The following is an 18,929-nucleotide window of genomic DNA, read 5'->3' as shown; positions in this document are numbered from 1 at the left end:
TATAATTGAAGTTTGCATACTTTACGAGAAACTTTAGCTTTTTCTTTCTTCGCTCTCTCTAATGTTTATTTAGTCTAGACTATTGCATCTCAAACACAAACTTATTAATTTCAAGATTCAAAATTTAGTTCAAATCTCCGGATAAGCTTAATATAACCGTTACATAAACAACATAGTTGTCAACGGCCAAGCTTAATATAACCATTGCATAAAGGACAGATTGTCAAATAAAGTTGAAACCAAGATGGAAAGATGAAACCCTCGGCCATCATTGGTTTCTGCATGTCAAGTACGAGCAGTAGCTTTGGCAGAGCCAATTTCTTAGCAATAGGCATTAAGAGTGATGAAGATGAAGAGGCTCTTAGGAAAGTTCTTCTATCAAACCTGGTTATGAACAAAACTATGTATTAAAGAATCAGTACATTAGCCTGTAGTTTCACCTTTAGATTTAGTTTAATTATTCTTACAACTTCTTGCTTTTGTGGTCGTAATTTTGAAAAGGTTTTCAGTATTAAACTACAACAATTTAAGTTTTTGGCTTAAAATAATCACTCTTTCAAACTTGTGATCATAAAGAAAAGAGTAGTTCATTTCCTTTGACATGACTCACTATTATATATGGGCAATTAAAAGAATGCTTAACCGAATAACTCACCGGATTCGAACCTGACCGATATGTTGTTCTTGAAGCCAAACATGTGAATATGGTTGGGAAGGGCAGAAAGACACAGAAAAGTCATTATTTCTAATTTCTTCTTAGAATGTGTTAAGTTGATGTTACTTATCATGCTAATATAGTTTAATGTGAGAAGGTCCATGCTTTTCTTGCTTCCACACTTATCATACCTTCTAAACCATATCATTTGCTCCTCCCATTCCCTTTAAGGACCGTTTTCAAGTAAAACAAGGCTCATTTCCTCAATCCAAAGTTCACCCCTTGATTTCACCTTCTCATTAGCTTTTTTATCGTTCATTTCCTGACATATTTCTATACAAACAGATAAAATATGGTAAGAATTCCTTCCTGTGACAAGTTAAACCTCAAAAGAGATCTCTGGACTGCAGAGGAAGATGCTAAAATACTTGCATATGTGTCAAAACACGGCACGAGCAACTGGACCTCTGCTCCAAAGAAAGCAGGTTGAAATTTGAATTTCTGACGATTTTGGTTGGTTTTTATACATAAAGCTATGTGGAGACTTGAACTTGAATGTTGTGTTTGAGATGCTTCACAGGATTAAGAAGATGTGGAAAGAGCTGTAGACTTAGATGGACCAATTACTTAAGGCCTGATCTTAAGCATCAAAACTTCACATCCCAAGAAGAGGAATTGATTATCAGACTTCATGCAGCAATTGGTAGCAGGTACATTAAAATATGCAACATATCATTAAGAACTTGTTTCTTGGTTTTGTTTTAATGTTCATCGAGACATTTCCTGACTGACTCGGTTTTTGCTCCGAGACCATTGACTGTTCTCTTCGTTTTCTGTTATTCTTATGAATGTAGATGGGCTATAATAGCTCAGCAACTTCCTGGAAGAACAGATAATGATGTGAAGAATTACTGGAACACGAAACTGCGAAGAAAGCTTTCTGAAATGGGAATCGATCCAGTTACTCACAAGCCATTCTCCCAAATATTAGCTGATTATGGAAATATCGGTGGCCTCCCAAGATCCACCAAGAGAATTGGATCTCTCAGTAGAGAAATGAAAACTTCGGCCTATATGAAACCAGAACACCACTCAAACTCAGCTCAAGGACTTGTAGATTTGTTGACGCCGTCGATGTTATTGCCAGAAACTGAACCTGTGATGGACAAGTCCATGAATGACAATGTCCACCAATTAAACAACAACCATCCTTTGAATCTTTTGGCTCAGCTGCAAGCAATGCAGCGGGTAACAGAAGCTTCACATTGCACTTTTAATGAACAAATTCAACCTCATTTCTATACTCAAAGCTATTTACCATCTTCATCCTCATCTTCTTCCTCTACCACAACTGTTACTTGTAGAAATACTTCCTCAACCTTTAGCTGGCAGGATTTTCTTCTCGAAGATGCGTTTTTACCGTCCGAGCCTCGAGAACACGAAAATGTAGGTGAGTGTTCTTTGAATCAAAATGGTTGCCAAACAGAAAACGAGATATCAAAAGAAGAGCTGAACAAAGAGATATGTGATTATCAATACAACAGATTTGAAGCAATGCATTGCTTGGTTGAAAACAATGATATTGAAGCTTCATCATCATCTGCTGAAAACACATTCATAGAAACTTTGTTACATCAAGAGGACAAGATCATTTTATTTGACTTCCTTAATCTTTTAGAGGAACCACTTTACTAATAATTGTCAATTTTTTTCTTCTGTTTTTACCTTGATCCCTATGATGATGTTTGCAATAATCATGTTCCAATCAAAAATTTAAAAAGAAAAAATGGAGTTGCTGCCTTTTGTTTGAGTTGTTTTTATTGTTATTATTATTATGATAATAGATTGTATAGTTTTGTGAGTGAGGGTTCAATATGAAAGAGTCTTCTAAGTTATAACAACTTCTCAAATGACCATTTTTAAAAATAATTACAATATATTGATTAAATTCTCAAAAATATTTACACCAGAGTTTAAATTTTCAACCAAAAAAAAGAAAGTTTTAAGAAAAGATAAAAATTATAAGTGGATTCGACACGAGTACGATCACCCACAAGTTTAATATAGTTTTGACAACCTTTTTAGCATGATAAAAGAATTAACTAAATTATAAGTGGATTCGACGCGAGTACGATCATCCACAAGTTTAATATAGTTTTGACAAGCTTTTTAGCATCATAAAAGAATTAACAAGATAAATTTTTTAATGAAAAAATTCAATAATTCACTAAGGTTAGTTTTTTTTATTAAATATAAATATTTTTTAATTTTGACACCTTTGACAATTTCCTTAATTATTATTATGAAATTATTTTAGATTTACAATTTGAATTCTTAGTATGTATTAAAAATAAATAAAATAATTTTTTTAACTAAACCATTTCAAAATTTAGAGTAGAAAAGTATTTTACATATATATTTTCAAAAGTAAAATATAAACCCAAACGATAATAACGGATCCTAAAAATTCAAAGAAAATTGGGAGTTCACTTTTTTGTATTTATTTTCTCTTTATTTGTTTGTTTATTTTGATTCTTTTGGATAAAAGGGTTTTTTATTTCACTTATTTATGACTTTTGCTTACTAAAAAGAATTCGTAAATTTATGAAATCGGAGGGAGGTCGTAAACGGGATCCGGCATCGAGCAGCAACAGAGCTCGAGAAGAAGAATCCATGGTGGCCATTTCCCTTTACAGAGGTAACCTCCACAGGGTCCCCGATATTCCTCGCCGATGGCTTATGCCCACCCACAACATCTCTATTAAAGACTTCAAATCTCTTCTTCACCGTCGTTCAAAAGCCCTCTCTCGCCTCCGTGCCCCCGCCTCTTCTTCTCCGGCCAAACTTTCTACTTCCCCTAACCCTAACCCAATTACTAATTCTTTAGTTAAATCGGATGGTGATGGGCCCAGAAATAATGGGTCTGCGCCTGAGGTTCCATTGGAAAGTCATAGGGTTAGTGTTGGTGGTGAAAGACCTTCTGCGCTTGTCAAGGAGAGGAAGAAGTCGGACATTGGTGATAATTGTATCGGAAAATCGGGTGATGGGTTTGATTCTTTTAATGGTTCGAAACCTTGTTTTGCTGAGCAGGGTTCTAATCCTGTGGAAAATGGTGGCGCGCATGCGAAGGATAAAAATCCTGCTGTTTCAGAAAACCCTAACACAGAGGTATGAGTTCTGAACAGCTCTGACAGTTTTCAATTCTTGTTTTTCATTTCATTTTGTATATGTTTGAAGTTTCGTTGATCCTGCTTGCGTTCCAAATTTTCTCGGCGCGTCCTGAATTTTGCCGCGGTTGTGATGACGTTTTCTTATACTTGAAGAGTTAGTTTTATTACATCTACAACTGTCGGTCAATTGTATTAGGATGGAAAATAGAAAGATTGCTACTTTAAAAGGGCTCTTAGACATTTGGGAATGTTTAGAGATCACTATTGCAAATTGTATGCGAACTTGTAAATTTTGTTGAGCCTTCCTGTTGACAGAAGAAAGATGAGATCAATGGAAGTGAAATAAAGAATGTGGTCTGCTGAAAAGGTTTTCTTTAACTGTGGTATTGAAGGAAGAGCTTTCGAGCTTGTTGACAATATAGATCTTATGTCTCAACACCAGCCTCGCTGTTTTTCGTTTGTTTTAATTTCTTTCTTTTTACCATTTTCATTACTGCGTGCTACTGTGTTAGGCAAACAAGGAGGAGGATTTGTTAGATGACAAGGAGGACAGGAAAAGGGAAGTTGAAGAGAAGTTAAAAGTTTTGAATGAAAAAAAACATAATCTTGTTCAAGTGTTAAAACAGGTATATTCCTGATCCTTCCACCTTACCTTGTCCATCTGCACTAAAATTCTCGTAACTACCTATGGGATTGATAAATCAACTAGGTCATTTTCTTGGTGTGGTTGACAGATCTTACATGTGGAAGAGGAATTAAAAAGGCGTAGTACTGTGCAAGGGACGGCCATTCGCCCATCCGCTCCTCTTCAAGTGGATGCCTCAGCTGATACAGGTTCAATGACCAGACAGCTTGCTTCTAGGGTAGGCTCAGAAGTGAATGCTAGTGGATATATTGAAGGTGGAGAAGCTGATGATCTTTTGAACCAGAATTTTCTTGCTCGTCAAATGCTTCGGAATAGCAGTATGTCACCTTCTTCAGAGTCCCCTCTTAGAAGGCCTGTTCATATCCAACCCAATATGGTAATGTTGCTATGACTTATACGGATTTGATTATAGCTTTATATGAGTTCAAGATCAGTGCCCTTGTTATCTTGACTTTATTTTGGCAATTTTGCGTCTGGATTTAGAGAATAATATAATTTTTTGAGAGGTCAGGTGTGGAAGCTTGGTGTCAATCACTGGGCTTTTTAAAATTATTAACTTGGTCTTGTTCTTTTGGATTGGGGTCTTTCTTTGTAGTTAGTATTTTTTTTCTTGTGCCCTATGCATTCTTTCATTTCTCTTCTTGAAACCGTAGTTTCTTACCCAAAAAAATAATGAAAAATAAAAACCACTTTCACTACTTGATTAGTGATGCGATGAGTGATGAGTGATGAGTGATACATGAATAACATTTTAATGTGCCTTTAGAATGCATTAGTGAAAACTTGTCCAAGAAACTTCTTTTCACATTCCTATTTCCTACCAAAATTGTAAGTTTTTCACATTAAACTATTGCCTTTCAGAGTTCTTGGTACCATCTCTTCAAGATTATACCTGATGTGAAAATCAAGCGTACATTCATCTGCTTTTATCATTCTTTTCTTGTGAAGTGAGTGAGGCATAAAATAACATTATATGTGCAGGGCTCACATCCATCCCGAACAAATCTTAGCATTACTGGGAGTCCATCATGTCTTCCTCCGGCTGGGCAATCAGGGCTTCCACCAAACCTGCCTACTGTATCTGTATCCGGAACGAACTACGTCGCATCTTCACCTTCTCCTGCTGCATCTGGGGGCAGTTCAGTTCTCAGAGATGCTCGGCAGCCTAGCCCATGGAATTAGAGATCATCTCTGTAATTTGCATTGATGAGTTCGTTTTGATTCTCCACTTCCTGGTTCAGCAGAGCAAAGTGAGTTCTAAGACTAGTTTCATGATGTATAGTTATACTCTTGTGAAAATTAGGTTTGATGATCGATCTACCCAGCTGTAAGTCGGCCTTGTAACATCACCCGATCGATGGTTTTGTATTTTTGTTCAGTATATCACTTGTGCAAAATTGGAAAAAAGAATGATAAAAGAGTTGACTTTGTATACGTTAGGAATTTCAATGGGACTGAATGACCTTAAGTCTGAAACACAATTGCTCATATTCAGTTTTGATTGAAGCTTTAGCCATGTCTTGAACATTCTTCATACACACCTCGCCAAATGCATTGTTGTTTCTTGGTAAACCAGAGGCTGATTTCTGCTACAAAGTAAGTTCGGTTAAGAAAATGTTTAACCATAGCTAGAAATTAATTAATATTGTTAGTAACTTCAAACATTGGTACAGACTTTTATCATATTTGAAATCACTTACATTTACAAAGTCACTTACACTTACGAAATCCATTTAACAATTGATTTTACACTTTTGGATATGATCATATAAACATGACCACGTGGCTTATCTTTCTATCTTTCTCCTAATCATACTAACATGCAGTATTAAGATTAAGATATGCTTATTATTATCACTATTGTCCAAAGTGTTAATTTTTAACTTGGGTTTTTGGGTAGGATAGAAATTGAATTTATTTTTCAAATGTGATAAAATACAAACCATTTAATCTTAAGAATGAAAAAGAAAAACGAAAACAACAATAAATTCAGTGGTCAATTCAATAAAGGCCTGTGTCTGCAGAAGCAGCTTGCATGAGTAAAAGATTAGATTGACCATCAACAGTTCCATATCTCACCCACTCAACTTATCCACCCACCACCACCTTCATCACTACCATAGCTCTCACTCCCACAGCTCTCACTCCCACAAATCCATGGCTACTCATAATACAACTTCCTCATCCAAATCCATGGACCCCCACCTCAGAAACCAACCCCCCGACGCCGCCGTCGCCGTCGTCACTCCTGCCGTTGTCTCTCCCCACCCAACATCACCAAAACTAGATTCCCCAACCCCCTTGTCCGACTCAGACAACTTGTCAAAATCACGCCCACCTTCCCCTGTCGGCCCCAGAACAGAGCAAAAGGTAGCCAAAAATCCCAACGAAACCCCTCAAGAACACTCCACTACAGAGAAATTCAATGGTTCTGAAGAGAGATTTGAACATATGATCAACTGTATCACTGCCAAAGAAAGGGAAATGAAACAACTTTTAAAGGAACATGAACATCTCACTCGTAGACTTTCTGTTTCTCTTTCTTCATCACGTAGTGGAAGAAGAAGATCATTCTATGGCTCGCAGATTCAGTTAGGAGATGTGTTTGCTAAAAATGGAGTCAAAGTGGTTTCGGCCGATATGCCACCGTTTATGCAGATCCATGCCGTCGATTGCGCTAGAAAAGCACATGACAGTATGGAGAAGTTCACTTCCAAATCCCTTGCCCTGACTCTCAAGAAGGTACATACAAATCAATTAGTTCATTTTAGTTTTTCTTGTTCAAAATGTTCAATTGGGTTGGCTGATTTTGGCAGGAATTTGATGGGGTTTACGGGCCGGCATGGCATTGTATTGTGGGTAAGAGTTTTGGGTCATTTGTAACACATTCAGTGGGCGGATTTCTGTATTTTTCCATGGCTCAGAAGCTTTACATTCTTCTCTTCAAAACTACTGTACAAAGAGCCAATTAGAAATAATACTGAATAACCACTCTGTTTTTTGTTCAAACAGAACAAAGCTCTCTCTAATCTCCATCTTTTTCTCTATTTTGTGTTAATTTCGCCATTGTTGTTCATAATTAAGCTTACTGGTCTAGAACTGAAGGTGATATCTATGGAGATAAATGAAGATTAGAACGAGAGATTCATTTAGAGATGATGATGATGATAACTACTCTGTTTTATTCAAACAGAACAGAGCTCTCTGTAATCTCCATTTTCTTTTCTTCTGTTAAGTTCAAATTTCGCCATTGATGTTCATAACTGGCTTAACTGGTCAAGAACTGAAGGTAGTGGGTATGGCGATAATGGTGGGGAGTGATTTCTGCAGTAAATGAGGATTGAGAATTGAAGATTCATTTAGAGATGATGATAATGATTGCAGAGGCGAAAGGCCCACATCATTAATTTTGGGGTTTGGATTTATATTCTCTTCTTCTGTATTCGGGCACAAGGATGTGCAGATGATAAGATTTTTCTTTTCTTCTTTTTCTTTTTTGGTGAATTTGTTTGTTTATAGCTTTATTTCTTCCTAAACGTGCTTCGAATTTGGAATTTGAAATTTGGTTGGTTTTTAAAGATGTAACACTTGCAAAAATGACAAAATAAGTTATAATAATTAAGTTCATATCACACACATTTTATTATTTACGAAAATGACAAAAACGAAGCTCAGCCCACACATCAAGAGGTAAAATGTCACAAATGTTACTCGTTACTAACATACGTTTGATACATCTTATACATGTCTGATACACCTAATACACCAATTGATATATCTGATACTTCTTGATACACTCGATAAATTTGATTGATACACTTGATGCATCCGATACTCTTTGATACACTTGATACCGAAACATTACTAATATATGTTTGATACACTGCAAATACATTTTTTCACTTATACAATTGATTGATTAAATGCACTTGATATGTTTGAAGTCCTATTTATATATTTGATATACTATTGACGTACACTTATAAACTTAATTCATATACTTGATGATGATTCATTTTACTGATATTCTTTAACAATATATTGTTGATATATTTGATAATGATAGAGTGAGTTACATCATTCATATACTTAATAATACTCTAATGAACTACATAAAATTTGAAAAAACAAAAATCACGTAGTAAGTATATTAACCAACTAATACATATTATATAAGTATATCACAACACTGAAACTGAGACAAAGTAAAACCAAAAAAATAATGTAAAAAACAAAACAAAATTATTTAGAATTAGATTCAACTCAAAATACACCTCGAAGAAAGTAAAAAAAAAAAAAAATCACAAATGAATTTAAATTACTCCGATCAACAACCATTATATTATATTTCATATTGCAATTGTTGTACTATTGATATTTTAAAATTAAGATTAAGACATAAGTAATAAATAATTTTTCTAGTATAAGAATAAACAAATAACTAGGATCTTAAAAAGTTGGAGCATAAATAAATAATGAGTAGAGCACTAAAAAGAGGAAGATAAATAAGTTATTTAAGAGTAGTTTATGAATAATATCAAATTTAAGATGGAGAAGTGAAAATTTTGTAAAATTCTAAAGCAATGTGTTATAATTGCTATATCATATTCTCAAAATGTTATCCTATGCAATTTCCCTCTAAAGATAAAACAATCATTATCTTTTTTATGTTGGTCAAACTACTTTCATTTTGATCATAATCAATATATATTCATAACTTAACTTTCAAGTAAAACCATCATAGTTATATATATATAATGTGTTATCCATAGGCAGATTTTTCACTCTTTGAAAAAGATTTTGTGGTTTGAATTAACGGAATTTAGTTATAATTATCGTATAACTTTTTCTTTGTATTTGGAGGATTTACAAACTCAGATTACTCTTGATATATGAATTTTAATGAAAAATAGTAAACGATAAACAATTATGTTACACAAACACAAACAAAAGATTAAATACATCATACAACTTGATTAACAATAACAGCTTCACATGAAGAAATCTAAAAAGTTTAAGGAAAAGGAAAATCAAAGCCCCACAATGATTTAAGTGGAGAATGTAATTGGTTGGTAATATGAATCTATGAAAGATTCCAAATGAAATAGTTAATGAAATTGAGAAAGAAGAAAGGTGTTGTGACCCTACAAAGCTGAGGAGTGTGGGAATAGTAAGTAATGAGTTTTCCTTTTTGACAGTTCCTATGGCTACACCTAACTTAGGGTACCCTCTAATTATTCACTGCCAATTCAAGGACTCTGACTCATCATCCCCTTACCTTTCTGCTCCTCTGTTGTCACCACTCTCACTATTTCCCAAACCTAACCCTTTTACAAATTACACTGTAGCATTCAAATAATTTAAATTTTAAAAAAACTACTTAAATTCATCGGGACACTATCTCTCTTTATACTTTTCAATAAAGTGTTTAATCATAATTTGTTATGGAATAAATTTTACTCTTTTCCAAAATATTTTGATATCTTTTTATGTAAATGGTGGGAAGATATGTATAAAGACAGGTACACACGATGCATTGAATGTTATCCATTAAAATATGATTTTCAAATCTTCTACCGTTGTAAATATAACATAAGTCTAGTATTACTTTATATAATGTAATATAAGAGTTTATAAATTTAACAATATTTAGTTGTATTTATCAAAGTAATAAAGTATATTCATTGTAGAAAAAAGAAACTTAAAATGACTACAGAGAACGTAATAGATTTTGTTATGTTTTGTAACTATTCTTTTTATCTATAAGATTTTTTTCTAATTATTAACTATTTGATAATCATTGACTGCAATTGCTCCAAAAATACATAGATGAACTCATTTACTCAAATTAAACTTAATCTAGTAGTAATTGATGTGACATTCTATTTTTATACATATTCACGTACATATACGTGGATATATATGTGTATGTGTATGTGTGTATACGTATATGTATGTATATATACGTATGTATACATACATCAACAAAAGATTGGTATGTATGTAGAAGATTTGCTGCTATTAATGTGGATTTTGAAGGGGATAGAAAAAAAATAAGTAAAATTCTGTTGGGCCTTTAAATTACATGAGGGTTAATTTCAACCTAATTGGGCCAAACAATGGGCTTGTGTCAAAATATTTAAATTGGGCCAAATACAATTGGAAGTTAGAAAGTTTGGGTAAAGAAGGAAATTAGGGTTTGGGAATATTGTGATATGAAAATAGAGTGACAAGTAAGCAGACAAAGAACACAAGTTGGATTGGGAAAGATGAGTAATGAATCAAAAGCATACATTTTTTCTTTTATTACTATTATTATTATAACATCAAATTGGAAGTTTCTAAATAGAAAACAAGGGCAAAACCAACTTTCTGACTTTGGTCTAAATGTTAAAGTCTACTATTATCATATTTAGAATGACAATGATCTTTGCTTTTTTTAGCAACTTTACCTAAATTTGAACTTTTACACTTTTACTTAAAGCCTCCTTAAAGCCACTTTCAATATCACAACACCTTCACTTTCGTTACTATTTTCACAACCCTACCAAATAGTTCAATTTCAAGTTGATTATGACACTTGCCAATTTTCCACGTACATCAAACATCACTCTACAAATAATAATAGAGTATGAAGATATTTTCTTGTAACTAATGTTTTGTTAATAAACTTCTTTAAACGTGACAAAATTGATTTTAGCTATTATAAGATTACTCTCCAACATGATCTAAGAATGCTAAGAAAATATAGTTTTTTTGTTTAAGAAACTACCATAATCATCTTTGAAATATGTTGTTGTTGCAATCATACCTTCAAACTTTCAATTATAGAAATTGGGTCCACAAACTTCTATGTGTGTTAAAATTTGACGCTCAAACTTGTAATAATTGTAGAAACTGAACCTTAATCGTGTAAGCTCGAGGGTTTAATTTTTCGAATTGAAAGTAGTTTGAGCGTATAGATTAGATATCACCATACTTTAGAGGTAGTTTTTGTACTTTATTTACTTTGTTCGAGATAATAAGAAAGTAGAAGAAATGAAAATAAGACAATTTATATAGATAAAAAAAAAGGAGTGAGGAAAGAGAGAAATTGGTCACTCTCAAGATGAAAAGAGAAGGCAAATGAGACTGGAAAAGGTAAGTGGGGGCAAGAAACCATGTAAGGAATGGTGAAAGGACCCTTTTTAGGGTATCAATTACTTCTCTATGGCTCAATATTCATTTTTGTGCTAACCAAGTTAGGCCTTGACAGTGCCCCTTGGCCCTTAACTTTGCACCCTCCAATTTCATTTTCTCAACTACTAGGAAAGATAGAGTTAGGCCATTGATGGATAGTTTTCAAGTTGAAAGCTATTACAACACGAATATAGGGAGGACAATAGTCCTGTCCTTCCAATACTCGACTTGAATAAGGTAATGATCTCTAATTTAAGTCCAATACGAAAGTCTTACTTTCTTTTAAATTAAAAAAAAAAAGTTAAATTACAAGTTTAGATAAACTTTTCAAAGTTATATATTATTGAACGTGTTTATTATTTTAAAAAAACGTATAGAAAATAATAAAAACTTATTAAACATAAAATTGAAAATTTTTATAGACTTATTAACCTTATCATTGAGCTTCCAAACCTATTAAAGTAAAGGAAGAGTTTGAAACATAACAACTTAAATAGTTCATACACTAAATTTAAAGTTTTACCTAAAATGTTTTGTCAAATTTTTTGAATAGATCCTTAATATTTTTAGTATGAATTATTGAGAATGTAATATTTTTAGGCACGTTACATGGAAGATTTAGTAACTCTATATTTTGAATCAACGACTATAATCTTTTTTATTTGATTGATTTGTTAGTAGTCCCTTCCCTTCGAGTATATCTAATAAACATGCTTTTTTTTCCTTATTAACAACCATAAAGATTAACCACCTTATAAGGTAATTAGGCTTATTGATGTGTACATCTTTTATTTAGACCCAATATAGTTATCCCAAATTTAAATTAAATATCGAAATGAAATGGATTAGGATGTCCGTGGCAAAATGTGTACTGTAAAGGTTTTGGGTAAGTATGTCAAGAACGGTTTTACTATTAAAACTTTCACAAAATTTTAAAATATATGTTGTGTTGAGAGTCGGATGCTCATAAAATACCTATAATTTTTATGGGTTGTAATTAAGTTTCAACTAATATTGATCTAAAACACAAATTTGAATTGTCAAACATTTATGGGATAGTTTTCATCCAAAATTCTAAGGTTTTGAATGTTTCTTTTTTAAGTCATGTGTCCTACAAACTCATATTTCTTTTAATTTATTTCATCCAACCTTTTGATAAAACATAGCTTAAAAAGTTAAACTAAAAATAAGGTTGAGTTTGTTCTTTGAAATGTGAAGGGTAATATTTTAAATTTTAAAAATAGTGTATATGAAATAAACATTAGAGAAGTGAGATGGAATTTTTAGCCTCATAAAAGCTTCTATCTTTTCACTCTTCCTTTGAGTCAAAAATTACAGGCGAGTGAGAGAAATGGAAGCTCGTAGCACAGTGTGCGCCACTGCCTAAAAAGATCACAGTATCTCTCTCCTTCTCGTCGCATAGCAAAGCTTCTCTCGGACCCCATCCCAAAACCCAATCCCTTCTCTTCCCTTCCCCAAAGTAGCTTCATAAATAACGTCTTCACTACCTACACTTTGACTCCAATTCTGAATCCCCATCTTCAAATTCATACCCCAAACCTCTTCGATTCCTCTCCGCTAGTCCCACATTGACATTTGATTTTGATCCCTTGTGAATTACTGCTTCTGGGTCATTTGGGTCAGCGGAAATGGATCCTCCCCTTGTTAACGAATCCTCCTTTTCTGCTGCGAATCCTTCTTCTTACAGCTTGGCTTCGATTTGGCCTTTTGGGGGGGACCAGGGTGGGAGTGTATTGGGGCTTCGAATGGCTAATTTGGCTCAGAATCTTGGTGGGTTTCGTGAGTGCTCCACGAATCGTGATGGGTCAATGGAAGAATCGACAGTGACGGAGCAGAGTGGCGGTGGGAGGAAGAGGAAGGATGTGAGCTCTGAAGATGAATCTTCGAGAATGGTTTCCACTAGTAGTGCTAATCAATTGGTTAGTTTTTTTTGTTTTCTTTCTCATTTTTCCCTTTTGCTCTCAATTTGGCTACGTTGACCCAGTTTTGGACAAAAATGATACTGGTCAAATTTGTATACTGTTTGTTCGGTGTTTCACTTTTAAAAGATGGAACTCTTTTTCTTTCTTTTTTGAAGGGAGGAGCTCCCATTGAAGAGAAAACAGCTATTAATCTTTATATAACCATTATTGTTGTTCCAAGATTATCAAGAAACTTGACTTGCCCATTGATGTATGCAGTGATCATATATCTCGACACTGGCTAATTACATTTAAGCACGTTGTATTTAAAATTTTCAATCAGTTGTCAAATCTTTGACTTATTGATCAAGGTAGTAATCGCCAATTTATTTTGTACGTTCCATTTCATACAGAGTAATTCAAATGATAAACGGATGAAAGTAGTGGAATCCAGAGATGAAAATGGTGGTATAAAAGCTGAAGTAGATCCTAACTCATCAGATGGTAAGAAGCTGGCCGAGCAAAGCCCGAAACCCGAACCACCAAAAGATTACATCCATGTCAGAGCAAGAAGGGGCCAAGCTACTGATAGCCATAGTTTAGCAGAAAGAGTAATGTACTCCTCTCAGTTGTTTGGGATTTGAATATCTCAATCATTTATCAGATAGTTCTTACCATTTTTTCTAATAGCTTCAAGTTTCTGGTGGAGATTTGGACTGTTTATATGTCCATTATCCCTTACTCCCAAATTTTTGCCTGTTTGCCTTACTATAGCCTTATGTGCAGGCTAGAAGAGAGAAGATCAGTGAGAGAATGAAAATTTTGCAGGACTTGGTTCCAGGTTGTAACAAGGTACTCTTTATCTGTTACTTTGTGTGTAAATAGCTATTGGGAGAAAGTTTAAAAAAACAACCCTGAACTGTAAGATTAGGTACAATTTAGATTTCTGGAAACAACCCTGAACTGTAAGAGTAGGTAAAATTTAGATTTCTGACTTCTAACTTGATCAATTTTAAGGCCAATCAAATTACTGCAATGTAATCCCTGCCATTTCAAGTGCTAAACACCTGGAAACTTATTGGAGGAGCTTATGTGAGAAGATGACCACTCTCTCTCCTAAACGCTAGATTTAATTGATCTAAGATGTGAGAGGGAAGGGGTTGGTCAATTTTACGCCTAAACATGAGTGATGGTTGCAACACAGCCACTACCACTATATCCAATAAGCTTTCCTTCAAAGCCAGTACATTCTTCATTCTTTCGATGTCTGTAAAGTCAGAGAGAAAAACTGTGTAAGAAGAGGAGGAAGCAGCAAATTTGGGAGTTAAAGAGAAAAAAAGAAATGAGAACAGCGGCATGCAATGAAGTCACTGAGAAAAATAACTATTGAGAGGAAAATTTGAGAGTGGTTCAGTGGGAGTGATCTAAAAAAATTAAGAGCAGAGCACTACAACAAAGATCAATGTCTCTGAGCTTTCATTAATTGTAATTTTTACCCCAGGAAAAAGGCCAATGTTAATGGAAAAGTTGATGATGTTAGTGGGGGCATGATACATCGTAACATAAACAATTAGTCATGTTGAAGGACAAGAGTGATCAAATTAGAAATCCGGAGATTAAATTGTCATTATTCTAGTGGTTCAGGGATGAATTTTCCTAAGAATTGGGGGGATGTTAATTTTGAGTTTGGTTGCAGTCGTATTGAAAATCAAGTTCAAATTATAATTTTTCTTGCACATGCATGTTCTTCCTACCTGTTAGGTTATTGGAAAAGCACTTGTCCTTGATGAGATAATAAATTATATCCAATCACTGCAACGTCAGGTCGAGGTATATACTCTAATCCTGACTTTTTCTTTTTTATTCAAAACTATTTCTTATTTAATCTGAGCTTTGTACATCTGGCTCAAATTTGTAGTTCCTCTCCATGAAACTTGAAGCTGTGAATTCCAGGATGAACATAACCCCTGGCATTGAAGGTTTTACTGTAAAAAATGTAAGTCTGATTCTCATTTCATGTATCAAGAGAAAAGCAATACAAAAAGGAGTCGGTTAGCCATTGCTGATTGGCCATCTTATCTAGATGAAAAGCATTTAATGTGGCATACTACTTCTTAAAACTCTAATTTCAAAATAGCGTAGGAAACAGGTAGATGCCCAGTTTTGATTGCTTCTTTTCACCACAACATCCACAAATTTAAACTTGGCTGGCTGTTTCTTTGTGGGCTTTATGTTTATAATTTTTTGCACCAAAGGTATCTCGCTTGTGTGCATGAGGGGCATATGATTTATTTGGTAATTAACGTAGTTGGCGACTTCACGTTGGTTCCAATGGTATAGTTTCAAGTTGCTATCGCCATCTTTAAACATTTATTTTAATAGTGGGCCAATCCATAATCTTGAAGGTTTCTTATCTTATTCTTAGTTAAATTGGCTTCACTCAAAAAATTCAGGATATAAAAGAGGTTAAAAGGATACCCAAATGTTGTAGGGTCAAATTGTCTTGTGAGATTAGTTGTGGGGAGCTTAAGCTAGTCACTCAACTCTCCTCCGGCCTCTCTCCCTCTTCAGATGTTCTTAACACGCTCCTAGAACAACTTTCATTTTGTAGAAATCTGTTGCGATTGAATTATTTCTTAACTCTCTTATCTGACATTTCAGATCGTTAATCAACCATATGATGCAGCTGGAATATTATATGGTTCACAAGCAGCAAGAGATTATACCCAAGGTGCACAAACTGAATGGTTGCATATGCAAATCGGTGGAGGTTTTGAAAGAACGTCTTAGATCTCAATAGGCTTCTTATAATCAAATGTCAAAATTGATTTGGCTTCCTCATTATTTAGTTCAGTAGATATATATATATTATATATATATATATATATATGTTTGATCATTTAGTATAAAATACTTGTATTATTCCCCTTAGGGACCATTCGATATAATTGGAACGCTCAATTACTTGTATCATCTACAGAAATTGAACCTACTTCCAATTTGTAACTTACTGACTGATAAATCTGGACTGCAGTTGTACTGGAGAAAAAACCTACTAAGCTTCCATTACTGCTCTTAATCCTGTTTACTGCCTAAATGGACTTGATGAATCCAAAGATATATTCTCTCTCTCTCTCTCTGATTATTTGATCCGAAAGATTGTCTAGAAAATGTCTATAGTTTGTGCAAATTGATAGGCCAGTGGTGGTTTGACACCTTGCACTTTCTTCCATTCTCAAGAACATGGTGTAAAATTAAATTTTGGAGGAAGATAATTGAGATTTTATTAGGGGATAATTTTGTTTTTCTTCACTTCAATAAACTTTTGTATAGTTTTTGTTTTAGTTTAGAATTTGATTGATAGCTCAATTCATTCAAGTTTATGGTCTTGGTTTTTTATCACACATCAAATACATAGTTTCGAATTTCAATGTCATCTCTAAGGAATGATAAAATATTGTGTTATTTTGTCGAAATATCACCAAAATATTTGACCAATACAAATATTGGTGTGTAATATTGTTTTTCTCTAAAATTCATAATTCATTGGTGATGATTATCAACAATCTATCGATTAACGGCGGAATATAGTTGTTATAATCTCAAAATATTGCTCATATATCTCTAAATTATTCTTGAGATGCTTTTGTTATTTTCTTTCCAATATTCAGTTTTTTCAATATATTATTTTTTTGCAATTTTTAACTTTAGGGTCAATCCAAAACTTTCATTTTCAAAAAAACAAATAGAATTTTCACATCATTTCACTCTAAAGTTGAATTGACGTGAGTTTTGTTTCTTTTATCATCCAATATTTAATATCTTTTTGTAATTTTTTTTAAATTTTTTGTTCTTGCATCGATATTTACACATATATTTAGCATTTACAATATGTGTCTAGATGTTATCTTTATTTTAATTAAGTCACAGTCAAAGTTTCATTAACTTTCGTTCATTTTCATAAATATTATGATACTTCCAACAAATTAAGGCTTCGATATTTTCAATTTTTCTTTACAATATGATACAATAATACATATGATGCAAAAGGAAGAACTATAAATGGGTGTATTTGTTTGCTTAACACAATGTTCCATTATCTTTACAATCCAAATACTTAATATATTTACATAAAAGTATTAATCACATGACTTCGTAAGCAGTAAAACTAATTCATTCACATTCAAGATCATGAATGTGATTATTGTGCAATGAACAAACTGATAATAAAAACGAAAGGTATGTTTGAGAGTAATTTTAAGATAGTTAAAAACACTAAAAAATAATCTTTCATTCTTTCAAAATAACATCACTTTAATACAACATATTTGATTTTGAGTTATTAAAAAAATCATTTTGAATATGAAAAAAATAATTTTAACATTTTTAAAATCACTCCCAAAAATGCCTTCACAAGTAAATCCAAACTTGAGTGACATGCCTAAAGAATAAAATCGGACTTGATGGTTTTGACAACATCGTCATTGACTTGTAAAGCCTTAGACAGAATTTTATTGGGAATTGGAGGATTCGAAGCGAACAAATTCCCGGCGACGAGCACGCCTCCTGGCAACTGACTATTGAAACCTGCAAGCACAACTGCTTTCTTACGTCCAACATTATACTGAAAATGCACTAGTGCTCTAGGAATGATAAACAGCTCCCCAACCTTCAAAACCTTATGATAATACACATTATCAACTGTCAAAAATCCAACAAGAACCCTCCCTTTAAGGACGATAACGATTTCGGAGGCTCGAGGATGCAAATGAGGAGGGTTCATTCCACCGGGAGCAAGATCGATACGATTCATCGATAAACCGAGTGTATTAAGTCCAGGCAATGCATGAACATTTCCTGGTGTAAGACCAAAACCAAATGGATTCTTTGTGTTGCCTTCTTTGCTTAAACCATCATAAAAGAAGTCATCAACAGTAACTTCAGAAATTGGTTTGCAGGGGAATCCAGTAACAGAAACAGTTGCATTTAGATCAGCAACACAGAAATCTTGCAACGGGTCGGGATCGGTTGACGAGGAAGGATGAGGAAGAAGGATAAGGAAAATGAAGGAAACTAGGAGCATGGTGTGTAAAATGAGTTTGAACATGGTAAAGAAAAGTACTTTTGTACTGTTAAGTTGAGTACTGAAGAGTTGGTTAAGGGAAGTAGAGAATTTGAGTTCAATATATAGTTGTAGGAAAGTTTGGGTGCCGACTAAGAATCTTTTTTGTTAAGTAAAATCATGTGAATGGAAAAAATTGCATGAAGGGGATCATGATCTAATAATTGGCGAGACTTACTAAGTAAGACGTTACAAATAATAAAAAGCTAAGAACTAAGATTATTGACAAAGTCAG

The 18,929-nt window shown here is 33.6% G+C and overlaps 4 protein-coding genes and 1 pseudogene across 4 annotated transcripts; all 5 read left to right on the top strand.

Moving 5' to 3' along the window:
• Positions 1-910: 910 nt before the first annotated feature.
• On the top strand, positions 911-2,448 carry LOC101212214 (transcription factor MYB35). The gene is made up of 3 exons (XM_011662032.2): positions 911-1,140; positions 1,236-1,365; positions 1,510-2,448. The coding sequence occupies exons 1-3, from the start codon at positions 1,008-1,010 to the stop codon at positions 2,348-2,350; spliced, it is 1,104 nt and encodes a 367-aa protein (XP_011660334.2). The 5' UTR covers positions 911-1,007; the 3' UTR covers positions 2,351-2,448.
• Positions 2,449-3,228: 780 nt separating this feature from the next.
• Positions 3,229-5,987, top strand: LOC101216066. The gene is made up of 4 exons (XM_004138094.3): positions 3,229-3,823; positions 4,338-4,451; positions 4,560-4,847; positions 5,453-5,987. The coding sequence occupies exons 1-4, from the start codon at positions 3,260-3,262 to the stop codon at positions 5,651-5,653; spliced, it is 1,167 nt and encodes a 388-aa protein (XP_004138142.1). The 5' UTR covers positions 3,229-3,259; the 3' UTR covers positions 5,654-5,987.
• A 426-nt stretch (positions 5,988-6,413) lies between these two features.
• LOC101215824 lies at positions 6,414-8,001 on the top strand. Its single transcript, XM_004138093.3, has 2 exons — positions 6,414-7,213; positions 7,288-8,001. The coding sequence occupies exons 1-2, from the start codon at positions 6,629-6,631 to the stop codon at positions 7,441-7,443; spliced, it is 741 nt and encodes a 246-aa protein (XP_004138141.2). The 5' UTR covers positions 6,414-6,628; the 3' UTR covers positions 7,444-8,001.
• Positions 8,002-12,963: 4,962 nt separating this feature from the next.
• LOC101215588 (transcription factor bHLH79) lies at positions 12,964-16,703 on the top strand. Its single transcript, XM_004138092.3, has 6 exons — positions 12,964-13,590; positions 13,986-14,183; positions 14,359-14,424; positions 15,334-15,402; positions 15,491-15,568; positions 16,234-16,703. Exons 1-6 carry the CDS (start codon positions 13,300-13,302, stop codon positions 16,360-16,362), a joined length of 831 nt encoding a protein of 276 aa, XP_004138140.1. The 5' UTR covers positions 12,964-13,299; the 3' UTR covers positions 16,363-16,703.
• Positions 16,704-18,202: 1,499 nt separating this feature from the next.
• Positions 18,203-18,391, top strand: LOC116401812 (annotated as a pseudogene).
• Positions 18,392-18,929: the final 538 nt, after the last annotated feature.

The sequence above is a fragment of the Cucumis sativus genome, chromosome 1 (genome assembly GCF_000004075.3).
Source record: "Cucumis sativus cultivar 9930 chromosome 1, Cucumber_9930_V3, whole genome shotgun sequence".
In the NCBI taxonomy this organism is placed as follows: Eukaryota; Viridiplantae; Streptophyta; class Magnoliopsida; order Cucurbitales; family Cucurbitaceae; genus Cucumis; species Cucumis sativus.
Note: the sequence above shows the minus strand (reverse complement) of the source record. Positions and strands in the feature narration are given on the sequence as shown.